The sequence below is a fragment of the Carcharhinus amblyrhynchos genome, chromosome 5 (genome assembly GCF_965287045.1).
Source record: "Carcharhinus amblyrhynchos chromosome 5, sCarAmb.v2.hapA, whole genome shotgun sequence".
In the NCBI taxonomy this organism is placed as follows: Eukaryota; Metazoa; Chordata; class Chondrichthyes; order Carcharhiniformes; family Carcharhinidae; genus Carcharhinus; species Carcharhinus amblyrhynchos.
In genome coordinates, this window is record NC_137328.1 from 24,560,254 (window position 1) to 24,574,561 (window position 14,308).

General features: G+C 43.5%; 1 protein-coding gene across 1 annotated transcript in view; it reads left to right on the top strand.

Moving 5' to 3' along the window:
* The window catches only part of epha5 (EPH receptor A5), a 332,885-nt gene that overhangs the window by 241,574 nt on the left and 77,003 nt on the right, over nucleotides 1-14,308 (top strand). Inside the window, exons 6-8 of the mRNA XM_080188550.1 lie at nucleotides 712-836; nucleotides 8,041-8,200; nucleotides 13,733-13,835. Of these exons, the coding sequence (XP_080044676.1) occupies nucleotides 712-836; nucleotides 8,041-8,200; nucleotides 13,733-13,835 (388 nt within the window). The remainder of the gene's footprint in view (nucleotides 1-711; nucleotides 837-8,040; nucleotides 8,201-13,732; nucleotides 13,836-14,308) is intronic.

Here is a 14,308-nt window from a genome sequence, read left to right on the forward strand (position 1 = left end):
ATGCAAACCAGACTCCCATCCATTGTCTCTGTCTACACTTCTCGCTGCCGCAAGAAAGCAGCCAGCATAATCAAGGACCCCATGTACCCAGGACATTCTCTCTCGCACCTTCTTTCATCAGAAAAAAAAACAGAACTCTGAGATCATGTACCAACTGACTCAAGGACAGTCTCTTCTCTGCTGCCATCAGACTTTTGAAATGACTAACCTCATATTAAGCTGTGTCCCCCAAATATGATGCTCTGGAGTTTCATTACAGCCCCAAATCTTATGAAACATGCATATCTTTTAAAGTAAAAATGCATTATTTACATCAGGGTGAACCTTTCATCAAGGTAAAGGTTACAATCCTGGGTAATGGGACAGTTTAGCATCTGTTTTGATTTTTAAATATTGGCCAATGTTGCATGATATATGAGAAGGCTCCCAAACTATCATACCATCTTGTTAAAAAATTGTTACAATGTGGTTTTCATTATATTTTGAGAAAATTTAAAATCTTATCCATTACATTAAGGCTACAGATGCTGCAAAAACACTCCTTAGCTCACAGAACACAGAACAGAATACTCAATGATCCTTTGATTTAATGTACGGTTCGGCTGAAGTGGCAAGGTGTTGAATTGAAAACCAATCGGAAAGCAAATTTAGCGGGTTTATTTTCTTAACAGCGGATCAATAATATGCTTTCCCGTACTTATGTTTCTACAGCACCTTCACCAATTAGTGTTGTGAAGAAGAAGAAGGTCACGAAAAGTAGCATCTCCTTATCCTGGCAAGAGCCAAACCGGCCCAATGGCATCATACTGGAGTATGAGATCAAATATTATGAAAAGGTATAAAATTACTGATTAAAAAAAACCCCTGTTCTCTATTTCCATTGTATGCCTGTGTGTTTTCGCTCTTCGTGCTAAATACTGGTATAGATTTTTTGATGAGCACTGGTGCTATTTCACTAATTGATAACCACTGATATTGGATCAATGATTGATAATCACTGTCACTGAATCATTGCTTCACAGTGCATTGATATAAATTAATTGATACACATTGTGATCCCAATAATGGCGTAAGTGTAAGATGATTGCAAGGTCTTTTAATTTCTTAGCATCTAAAAGTGTTCAGCCAAAGTAATTACAGTAACCCCTAATGTTCCTTCTGCATATCTAGCGTGTTTAATGTATGAAGAGGGAGTAAAAACTCTTGAAAATCCCATACACAGAATTATTTCAGCAAACCCTTAGGTTTCTGCTGTTTTAGAAAAAAACTTAAGATAGTGAAAAGGAGCAAAGAACAAAGAAAATTACAGCACAGGAACAAGCCCTTCGACCCTCCACGCCTGCACTGGCCACGCTGCCCAACTCGACTAAAACCCCCTATCCTTCCGGGGACCATATCCCTCTATTCCCATCTTATTCATGTATTTGTCCAGACGCCCTTTAAAACTCACAATTGTATCTGCCTCCACCACCTTCCCTGACAGCGAGTTCCAGGCACCCACCACCCTCTGTGTAAAAAACTTGCCTCGTACATCTCCTTTAAACCTTACCCCTTGCACCTTAAACCTACGCCCCCAGTAATTGGCTCTTCCACCCTGTGAAAAAGTTTCTATCTACTCTGTCCATGCCCCTCATAATCTTGTAGTCTTCTATCAGGTTGACCCTCAATCTCCATCATTCCAGTGAGAATAAATGAGGTTTCTCCAGACTTTCCTCATAGCTAATGTCCTCCATACCAGGCAATATTCTGGTAAATCTTTTCTTTACCCTCTCCAAAGTCTCCAATCCTTCTGGTAGTGTGGCAACCAGAATTGAACAGTACGTTCCAAGTGCGGCCTAAGGTTCTATAAAGCTACAACATGACTTATCAATTTTTAAACTCAATGAAGGCAAGCATGCCGTATACCTTCCTGACCACCTTCTCCACCTGCGTTGCCACTTTCAGTGACCTGTGTATCTGTACACCAGATCCCTCTGCCTTTCAATACTCTTAAGGGTTCTGCCATTTACTGTATATTTTCTATCTTTATTAGACCTTCCAAAACGCATTACCTCACATTTGTCCAGATTAAACTCCATCTGCCATCTCTCCGCCCAAGCCTCTAATCTATCTATATCCTGCTGTATCCTCTGATAGTCCTCATTGCTATCCGCAAATTCACCAACATTTGTGTCATCTGCAAACTTACTATCAAACTGGTTACATTTTCCTCCAAATCATCTATATAAAATGAATAGCAAAGGTCCCAGCACCGATCCCTGAGGAATACTACTTGTCACAGCCATCCATTCAGAAACACACCCTTCTACTGCCACCCTCTGTTTTCTGTATGTCCTCATGAACTGTATTTGACAGGCTAGGTGATTCACTTAGATCTTTCATTGTTACTGGGATAATCCTTGTTTCTTATTTTTGAATGGCCAATGAATCCAGAAGTAAATGCTCCTGATATTTATGGAGAAATGGGGTAGGTTCACCCCCCCCCTCCCCCCCCCCCCTCCCCCCCCCCCCCCACCCAGCCCACCACTCCAATGGTGACCAGTCAAATTGACAGCCTGGCCAGCTACCAAGCAGGGAATCCAACAATAGAAGATGTCAGCTGGGGTCTCTCGAGGTTGATCCCTGGTTGTCAAAAGGGTTTGTAGCCAGAGATCAGGGCGAGCAAGGAGAGGCAACCGGGTGTGTGGAGGAGAGGAGAGTGGGGCAGAGATCAATAAGAAGAGAGAGGTCATCAGGAGTGGGGCCAGGGATTGCAATGGGAAAATGGAAACAATCGAGAGGAGAGAAGGCCAAAGATTAGGCTGCAGAGAAGCTGTCATGGAGCACAAATTAGGGCCGCAATTCTCCCAAAAGTGCTGAATTGGCAGAAAAACTGTTCTAAATCCGGTCTGTTCTGATTGTTCAGCTTCTCCCTGAATCTCTGCACTCTGTGCACTGAAGAGGGCCCAGTCATGAACTTCATTATAAATTCAGGGGTGCGGGGTCTATTTATAGAACTTCATAGAACCCTACTGTGCAGAAAGAGGTCCTTTGGCCCATCGAGTCTGCACCGACCGCAATCCCACCCAGGCCCTACCCCCACATCCCTGTATATTTTATCCACTATCCTCTAATTTACGCATCAGGACAATAAGGGGCAATTTTTTAGCATGGCCAATGAACTTAACCTGCACATCTTTGGACTGTGGGAGGAAACCGGAGCACCCGGAGGAAACCAACACAGACACGAGGAGAATGTGCAAACTCCACACTGACAGTGACCCAAGCCAGGAATCGAACCCAGGTCCCTGGAGCGATGAAGCAGCAGTGCTAACCACTGTGCTACCGTGCCACCCACTTGCGCCAGAGTTTGATAGTTCTGAAGTTTAGCACATGTGCAGTGGTCCCAAACTGTCAAACTCCTGCTTGCTGGCCAGCTCAATTGCAGCGATGCCCCTTCAGTCCCTCCACATGGCCCAGTTGCTGCCCCCACAATGATTCCCGAGCCAGCCCTGACCACACCCCATCCCAGAGCGCCCCGATGCCCAGGCCCACCCCCCAGCAGTGGCAATACCCCCAACCTCCCTCATCCCCGCAGACCCTCCCCTCTGCTGACACTCCCACTCCCCCACCCCCCCGGAGGCAGCCCCCCATGGCAGACCAGCCCACCCCAATCGCTGCCCACCCTCCATCCCAGACCAATCCCAATACAGAGTGGCAGTGGGTCCCCCCCCATCCTCACCAATGTCCCTAGGCCCTGCCCACAACAGAACCTTCCCCCTTGGCGCTGCTTGATGCCCGATGGCAATGCCAGGGGGCTTAGGCTGGCACTGCCAGGGTGCCCCCGGTGCCTCCGAGAGCTAGTGAATTTTGCTACCAAATAAACCTGTTGGACTTCAACCTGGTGTAGTGAGACTTCTTAGGGTGCCCATGCCCAGGGAGCACCACCCTCCCTACTGCCCAACCCCCTGGGGTGCCGCCTATTGCACCCACCCTTCTTTCTGGCAGGGTCTCCCACTAATTTCCCGAATGTGGGGAGCTAGTCTGAACTCCACCATAATGGCGGGGTGAAAGATTCGATTGGGATCTGAAAGGTATAAACACATCTCCATATTTAAAATAGATTTGAAAAAGATTTAAATTAAAAACAAAGAGAACAAAGAACAACACAGCACGGGAAACAGGCCCTTGGGTCCAATGAGCCCGCACCGCCATTTTAACATTGTGCGTGCCCTTCTCTACCTATGACCTTTGTCTATGCCTATTGGGGAAGATTGAGGGAAGACTAATTTAGGGACAATTTGTTACACCAATCGGCCTAAGAGCACGTTTTTGGGGTGTGGGAGGAAACTGGAACACCCGGAGAAAACCCATGCAATCACGGGGAGAATGTGCAAACTCCCACAGACACTGGCCCAAATCCATGTATCTGCACAGCAAACAGTGATAGTCACTGAGCTGTCATGTTGCCCGTCAGATGGTCCAGTTTAAGCGTACGCTAAAGACGCGAAGCACTAGGCAACTCTCAAAGCAACATCCAAGAGCAGCCCTCGCACGACCCACTGCGTGTATGCCCCTTGTTGGTCAACAAGGCAGACCGAATTACTTATCTGCCTTCTCATCGGCTTCTAGCATGGTCTGGCGGGTGACTGCTTACCGGCTCTGGGAGATGCGCACGCGTTCTCCGTGCATGCGCACATCCCTGTTCAAGGCTGCAGACACACATCTCCCAGCCGGACCCAGCGGAAAAGTGGCGGGCACAGTTGGGAGAATCACGGCCTTAGTGTTGGGGCATGGGTTGGTGGCAAGACAGAGAATGGCATTGGCAGAGATTAAGGTGAAGACTTCAATACGATACCAGAAGGAGCACTCTTACTGCTCATTGTCCACAAGGAATACTGCAAAATGCCACTTACCATCTTGATCTAGCAGCTCTTGTCTCACTTTTGATTTGGGGATTTAGGAAACCCATGTGACAGTGGTTAAATTTAAATTTCTAATTGCAATGATTTAAGTGTGTTAATAAAGTGACCTGCCACCAAGAAAATTGCAACAAGATTTGCGGGAGGAGTGGGGGGGGCGGGAGGAGTGGTTTAATATTGAGTCCAGTGACTTTGCTTTTGGTAAAATGCAAGTACGCCTCATGACTGTGCTGCAGATAAAAATTCGATTCTCCAGCCTTGCACTTGTATTGATCGTACAAACAGGAGCTTCCTGATTAACAATGTGCATACTCTGCTTCAATTATGCCATTAATCAGTGAACAATAATTACTCATTAAACGAGATGGTGCAGTGTGTTAAAATACCATTCTCCCACAGGGCAGAGTGAAAATCTATTCACGCCAATGGGATAGAAATCTTTTTCCTGTGCTAGCTGTCACGATTGTGGTTTTATGATCGGGGTCTATTATTTTATGACCTTCAGCAAAGGCATAGGTATCTACCACTGGGAGAATTTCACTCTGCACATGGTTAACTTGTATTGACCCCAGAATGCTTAATGTGTACACAGGTTACCACTAATGCAACGATTGAGGTTTCCCACCTTGATAAGCAAAGAAAGAATTAACATTTATGATTCATCTAAAGGACTCATAATTGAGGTGGTCGGCAAAAGAATAAGGCAACACAAGCAATTTTTTTGTACGCAATCTGAATGCAGTGTCCGGAAGGGCAGTGGAAGCAGATTCAGGAATAATCTTCAAATGGCAATTAGATAAACAATTGACTGAAACATTTGAGGTTTTGGGGAAGGTGCAGTGGAGTAGGATACTATGACTCTATCACTTTAGCCCCAAGAGCTATATCTAATTTCTTCTTGAAATCACACAATGCTTTGGCCTCAACTACTTTTTGCGGTAGTGAGTTCCATACATTCACCATCCTCTGGTGGTGAAATTTCTCCCCTGCTAACCATTCTGTCAGTTCTAAAAAGTTTACCCCTTATCCTCAAAATATGACCCCTAGTCTGGACTCCTCCACCATTGGGAACATTCTTTCTGAATCTACCCCATCTAACCCTGTTAGAGTTTTATAAGTTTCTATGAGATCCCCTCTCACTCTTCTAAACTCCAATGAATATAATCCTAACTGACTCGAGTCTTTCCTCATATGATGGACTTGCCATCCCAAGAATCAGCCTGGTGAACCGTTGTTGTGCTCCCTCTATAGCAAGGACATCCTTCCTCAGATGAGGACACCAAAACTACGCGCGATACTCCAGGTGTGACCTCACCAACACCCTATAAGATTGCAGCAAAACATTCCTATCCCTATACTCAAATCCTCTTGCTATGAAGACCAAAATACCATTTGCCTATTTTACTGCCTGCTGTACCTGCGTGCCTATTTTCAGAAACTGATACACGAGAGTACCAAAGTTTCGTTGGTATCCACCTCTCTCAATTTATAAGAGATGGAATATATTGTTAGCAAGTGTGAGGTTATCCCGTTTGGCAGAAATAATAGTAGGAGGGATTACTATTTAAAGGGTGAAAAGCTGCAGCATGCTATGGTGCAGAGGGACCTGGGGGTCCTTGTGCATGAGTCGCAAAAACCCAGTCTGCAGGTGCAGCAGGTGATCAGGAAGGCAAATGGGATGCTGGCCTTCATAGCAAGGGGGATTGAATATAAAAGTAGTGAGGTCTTGCTGCAACTGTACAGGGCATTGGTGAGGCCGCAGCTGGAGTACTGTGTGCAGTTTTGGTCGCCGCACTTGCGCAAGGATATTTTGGCCTTGAAGGGAGTGCAGAGGAGGTTCACTAGGCTGATACTGGAGTTGAGGGGGTTGAACTATGAAGAGAGGCTGAATAGACTGGGCTTGTACTCGTTGGAGTTTAGAAGGATGAGGGGGGATCTTATTGAGACGTATAAGATGATGAAGGGGATGGATAGGGTAGAACATAGAACATAGAACATAGAACATTACAGCGCAGAACAGGCCCTTCGGCCCACGATGTTGCGCCGACCAGTTACAAAAACAATGACCCACTAGCCTATACCAATCCCTTTTCGTCCATAAACCTATCCAGAGATCTCTTAAATGCCCCCAAACTAGACGCATTTAGAGGTAGAGGTGGAGAGGTTCTTCCCACTCAGAAAGGACAGCAGGACTAGAGGGCACAGCCTCAAGATAAGGGGGGGGCGGTTTAGAATGGAGTTGAGGAGGAACTTCTTCACTCAAAGGGTGGTGAATCTCTGGAATTCTCTGCCCGTTGAAGTGGTGGAGGCTACCTCGCTAAATATATTTAAGATACGGGTAGATAGGTTTTTGATAGGCAAGGGGATTAAGGGTTATGGGGAGAAAGTGGGAAAGTGGAACTGAGCCACTTCAGATCAGCCATGATCTTATTGAATGGCGGGGCAGGCTCGAGGGGCTAGATGGCCTACTCCTGCTTCTATTTCTTGTGTTCTTTTGTTCTTATACCCATTCGAGTAATAACCTGTCTTCCTATTATTGCTACCAAAGTGGAGAATCTTACATTTATCCACATTATACTGCGTCTGTCATCCAAATGCCCACACACTCAGCCTGTCCAGATCATGCTGAAGCATCTCTGTATCCTCCTCACAGCTCACCCTCCCAACCAACTTTGTATCGTCTGCAAAATTGACGATAATATATTCAGTTCCCTCTTCCAAATCATTAATATATGTGAACAGGCTGTCATGCACAAGGATAGATTCTGCAGTTATGGAAATGATAACTAGATTATACATTTTGTGTTCATGATATCTGCTTCAAGAGAGGTTTGTGTGGTCAACAGTAAAAACAAAAGAAGTATTTTTTAGGGGCCAAGAATTATTTTACTTACAAAAAAGTTCTAAGGAGTTATAATTACAGTGAAAAACTCAATTGAAATGAAATCTTGTTTTCAGATGATGCTGGAGAAATAGTGAACAGTGAATGTAAAAGCCGCGAACCTGTGCTGGTGTACTAATTAGGGTAGCATGTAGCTAAGAATCAAGAAGTTGTAATAGCAATGTGAAATGACAGCCAGGATGCTGGCTCACTACCCATCCCATAATATTGTCACTTTTGTATTCCATTATCTCCCAGGCCCAGGAGACCAGCTACACCATCATCAAATCCAGAGAAACTGAGATTGTTGTCGATGGCCTGAAACCCACCACAGTGTACATCTTCCAGATACGAGCTCGTACAGCAGCAGGATATGGGGGCTACAGCCGTAAATTTGAATTTGAAACCAGTCCAGTCTGTAAGTCATTTTATTTACTGTCGTTACTGACAGTTGCGAAGGAAGTTTCTGCAAATCAATAATGAGCTTTTTGCCAGCCCTGCCTTTGCACTCGCACCTTCTTTCGGGGAATCTATAAATTAAAGTGTCAGTCATTTCCTGTGAACTTGACAGAGCCAGGTGCAAAGATTAAAAATGCAATCCAAGCAAATCATCACTTTAAATATTGCATTATAAATCTGATACAAGAGAAATTATGGGAGCAATAAATATGCATAGCAACTGAAAATAAAAGGCATTTCCATCAGAAGAGGGAAATGAAGCTTCTTGTAAAAGGCTCCATGTCAACTTGCACAGTTGAGATAAATCAAGGTCAAATCACATTAACACAATTAAACACATCAGTTCCTTCAAGAATATGAAAGTCTAAATTTTCCTCTGCTAACCATTCATTTTTGTGGTATAATGAGAGAGCAGTGTCAAACCTTAGGCTGCATTTTTCGACTCCCCTCAGGCATCCAACATCGGAATCAAATGAATGTCCTTAGCCCTCACTTACTGGCAGCACTTAATGGCTCAATCTTCCCCGAGGCAGCTCCTAATTGATTGCCTCCCTGCCTGCAGTGCTATTAAAGGACCAGGAGAGGTGGGCACTGCTGGGACAGGTCAGATGTTGCAAGAGAGGTGCCATTGGTGGTGTTCACTTAAAGGTACGTTTTCCAGGACCAAAGCCATTAGGCTTATCGAAGCTCCGGTGGCCACCCACCCTAAGTGCACATGTCTTATTAAGCCCTGGCATAGGCCCCCTGATTTTCCAGCCTCCCACTATGCCTTCAAGCTCACAGTTACACAGATGAAGAAAGTCAGCCTCTTGCTGCAGCCATGTGCATCATGACAGGCAAATTCAGCAACTGCGACAGCGCCCTATGACATGGAAATGGCAGCAGCTGCCCAGAGAGAAAGAACAGTTCAGGCCAATATTTTCCCATTCTGCTATCTGAGCAGTGTTTTACTTCACCGTTTTATTGATTTTTACTTCTGGGTGGACGATTATTCGTTACAAGGGCCAGATTTTCGTCAGTTAAATCTTTTGTAGCTGTCAGTGATTGAGAATGCTTCAAGGCAAACATGGGGTGGCTTGTGGGGCCAATCTCACTTCACAGAAAGCAAATTCTGCATGTTGTGCTTGAGATCTAGAGAACTCTCATGACTCTTGGATAGTGACTTACTCAACTGCTACAGAGGAACCTCGATATTTAGAAAATTGACTCTTTGAGATCAAAGGATACCCACAGACGACCTAGCTGATGGTCCCCATTTGTTGGTCACATATTGCAGCTAAGGAGAGATACAATGCAACACATTCCACCACAAAGTCCTTAATAGAGCAAAGTGTTGGCCTCCTGAAGATGATTTTCTGATGTTTGGAGGGGCAGGTGAGACTCTACAATATTCACCACAGAGTGTCCCGCATGATTATTATTTCCTGAGACTTGCAAAGGGAATGTATTGCCTGACGGAGACAATGAGGAACTCGACATCTTCTTGGCCAAGAAGGACATTAAAGAAGATGGCTCTGAGGAGGGTGAGGGTGAGGAATAGATAAGATAGAAGCAGGCAAGCTGTTTCCGCAAGCGGTGAAACTAGAACTAGGGGGCATAGCCTCAAAATAAAGGGAAGCAGATTTAGGACTGAGTTGAGGAGGAACTTCTTCACACAAAGGGTTGTGAATCTGTGGAATTCCCTGCCCAGTGAAGCAGTTGAGGCTACTTCATTGAATGTTTTTAAGGCAAGGAGAGATAACATTTTGAACAGTAAAGGAATTAAGGGTTACGCTGAGTGGGCGGGTAAGTGGAGCTGAGTTCACAAAAAGATCAGCCATGATCTTATTGAATGGCAGAGCAGGCTCAAGGACCAGAAGGCCTACTCCTACTCCTAGTTCTTATGTTCTTATTCAGACAAGCCTCTTGTGGATGCTATTGCATGGGGACAAAGTGTCAGCTGTGCCTGTGTCAACCTCAATCCAATATTCTAGGAGAAATAAGGGTATGAGAAATTGTCACAATCAAAGTTTCCTGCAGCTTTCAAAGCATGGGACGCCCTCACACTTTTCCTCTCAGCTTAAACAGCTCAAGAAAGGTCAAACATCTCACAATGATCCTGAAAATATCACTAGTCAAAATATGTCTAAGTGGTGGGATTATCCTTGGAAGGGAGATTATATGACAACATTGGAAAGTGATTAGCACACCCTTAGTGTATATCCTTATGCACCTCACTATAGTGCAGTCCTTTCATCCATGCCCTCAGTGGGCGTGGTAGTTTTTAAGCGGGTGAAATTACAATTAATACATGGGTGCACTCATATGACACCAACTCAGCAAGGCAGCCCAAATCCATATAGTATTCCTTAATATTTTGCAATTGGATGCCTCAAGCAGAAGCAACATTCAGAGAACTCCATTTGTCTCATTGCCAGCTCTCATCATTGTTTCACATTGAGCGACAGAACACGTTAGTCCCTCACACACTAGGATGCAATGACCATCAGATCTTCCTACCTATTCATAGGGCATTTCCTTATCCCACAAGGAGGGCTGACCTGTAGAGTGCACTATTCTTTTCTGGAACCCATAATTAATATTTAGTGAAGTGGCAGTGAGGAATGTTATGCATTCTTGGAAGTTTGTTACCATGGCTTCAAATCAGCTCAAATGAATTTCTGGTGGTAAATCCACTTAAGTGGAAAACCCAGCCCAGTAGCAGAGGACATAGTTGGAGAAAAGAAGGTTAGATTTTACCTTTTGATGTGGAAAGGACGAGTCATTCAATCATAAAATAATTGAATCATACTGTGTGGAAGAGGCCTTTCAGCCCATCGAGTCTGTACTGACATGAGAGAAACATATGACCTCCAACTGAATCCCATTTACCAATACTTGGCCCATATCCTTGAGTCAGGCTTGTTCTTGCTTCCTGCCTGCCCACACTATTTTCATGGCTGGGTGGTGGTGATGAGCCAGAGTTACCAAGGTTCAGGCTGGAATGGAGATGGCAGGTACCAATGCAGGGATTTTAGGAGACCCACCTCCATTTGCTGGGACATGGGCCAGTTTTGTACATGAGTATTAAGCACTCAAGCCTTCGTCTCTCTGCCCAAACCCCCAAGCTCCTCCATATGCCTTCTCCATAACCCCTGTACCCTCATCTCCTCTACCCTCACCACACAGCCTGTCCCCATATCTGCCATGCTCCCGTTCCCTTGTCCATCCACATTCCCTGCCCCTTAAACCCTTTCTATATCCACCATAATTCATATAACCCCACCCCAGTTTGCCCAAATCTCAAGCCACAATTATATCCCATTATCCTCTCATGCACACTAATCCAGTATCCATTATAGACAGAACTCATAAGTCTTATAATAACATTAGGGAATTTTTGAAGTGCTCATGTAACTGTCAAAATAAACAAACAGCCATTCAAACTCCACTAGGAAAAGACAGAATCCTTTTAAGAAATTATAAAATTGTCAATTACACACCCAGCCATTTAAACTCCACTTGAAAAAATGTAATCCAATTAAATGGTCACAAAGCTGTCAAAATAAACAGATAGTTACTCAAAAACAATTTTAAAGCATAGTCCTATTAGGAATACATAAAACTGTCAATCTTAGCAAATCTCACCATCCCCTTGACAACTTTATCAACATCATTGCTAAGATGAGTCCATTAGGAATTTAGAGCTCATCCAAATATTCATAATATGTTTTCATTGCACATTAGTGTTCATAAACCTTTCTGGAATGAATAGATTAAAAATGTTGAAGCACTAGAACCATTTGTTGTATTGCTTCCATCACAGAATCACTGAATTATTATTGCGCAGAAGAAGGTCATCAGCCCCTCATGTCTGCACCAGGTCTCCAATTGAACATTCTGACTTTGTGCCATTGGTCCATCTTGTCCCTATACCTCTGCACATTCAACTATTATTTGGATAGAACCAATGTTCTCTTGAATGCTTCAGTTAAACGTACATTACACTTCCAGGTAATGTATTCCAGACCTGAATCACTAAAATAGTGTCTCCCTAGCTACTCTTTCCAGCCCCCGACATGATAGTCAAAATCTCTATCAAACCTCCTCTAAGCTCTCTGTCCAAGAAAAATAGTCCCAACTTCTCAAAATTATCCTTATAACTAAAGTATCTCATCCCTGTACCCACTATAGTAAACCTCTTCTGCAATCTTCAATGTGTTCACATCCTTCCTAGAGTGTGGTGTCCAGAACTGTATATAATACTACAGCGGAGGTCTAACTAGTATCCTGTGTAAGTTTAGAATAACCTCCTTTAGAATAACCTCCTATACTCTATACCCCTATTAATAAAACCTAGGGTAATTTATACTTTATTAACTGTTCTTTCCACCTGTCTTGCCATCTTCAATGATCTAAGTACATATACACTCAGGTTCTTCTGCTCCTTCATCCCATTTAGAATTTTACCCTTTGTATTATCTTGTCTCTCCATGTCATTCCTACCAAAATGTATCGCTTCACACTTCAAAACCTGAAAAGATGGCTGAATTGTCAATCATTGAAAAGATAAAAGCACAAGGTGCAATTGCCCTGGTAAAATCTGAATCAGAACACTCTTTAGCATAAAATAATACTTCATCCAGTGGCAAAATTAATCTGAAGACTTTCCCACATTCGCAGTGTCAGTAAATTTAATGGTCACTTACGTTTTCTAAGCAAATCTCTATCCTTAATCACATTGCTATAAACATATTTATCAAACAGTATTTCATTATAACACACAAAGTTAGAAACAATGGTCAAAAAGGTTCCTGACTTCAGATGAGACATCCCCCAAGATCCACCATACCTCTGAGCTTGTGTGAATCACATCTGCTTCAGAAGCCTTCCAAAGCTAGACAGATTCCATGAAAATTGTAGGGGGATCTGAAATCGTCACTTTGCAATGGAGCAGCCAGTGTCAGGATTGCTGCATGCAGTCTTGCACTCTCAGAAGTGCTGGATAATGGGAACAGGATGGAAATCCTGGAATCGGGTTCCATCCATCTCACCTGCCTGCATTGGGATGTCAAATTCTGACCCGAAGTGCCTGTCACGTTTTCTACTTTTACAAATGCTGACACCATCATAAGCTTCAAAAGTGATGGAATGTCCCAGAATGTTGAATGGGCCTTTTTAGGGAAACAATAATGTTGAAATGCCATTTATTTTTATTCATGAGTGTTTAACATTTTATAAGATGCTGACAGATAATTTACTGTTACAGAAAAAAATGTTTTACACATGCAAATTACTCATTCATACATCTGAAACAATACTTTGGTTGTGAAGTTATATCTCATGTCCACAGAGCAAGTGTTTCATCATTCAGGATCGTCAAACAGAATATATTTTTGGCTGTCAGGCTATAAAGATTTTTCTCTTCAGAAGTGTTATTAATAAATCTAGGCATGTCAGGACAGTTTCCTTATGCATTTGTAATGTTTGCTTCTTCATTTTCTGTCTCCAGCTTTACCTGCCAGTGCTCAGAGTCAGGTACCAATCATCGCCGTTTCTGTGGCAGTGGGCATGATCCTACTGGCAGTAGTGTCTGGCCTGCTACTTAGCGGAAGGTACGAGAAATATGATTGTCCTGCTACATGTCTGATGATGATAAGCACAGTTGTTGCAAGGAACACACTAAATTGCCAAATATCTATGTTGCCTAAGATTATTTCATAGATATTGGGCAAGATTTTGACGAGACTGAAAATTCCTGCCCAAAGTCAACATATTTTTGACCGCTCTCCACATTTTCCAGTCCTGCCAGTACCGATTCCTGCTGCGGGTGGGGTCTGGAAAGTCCCAGCCCATGTTTCTTTTGTTGATGAAAGATTTGAAAGGAAAAAAGAATTGGGCTCAAATTTACTGTTTTTTTGTAAAGTTTGGTCATATATTCAGATTATTGGCAATTTTGTGGATGGATTCTGATTCTACCCGACCATAAATACAACATCGCAATTTCTGACGTGTCAGAATATTTTCACTTTGTTTGCAGATTCGTGCTGCTGAGAGTGCATTATTATACTATGAAATAAAGAATAAT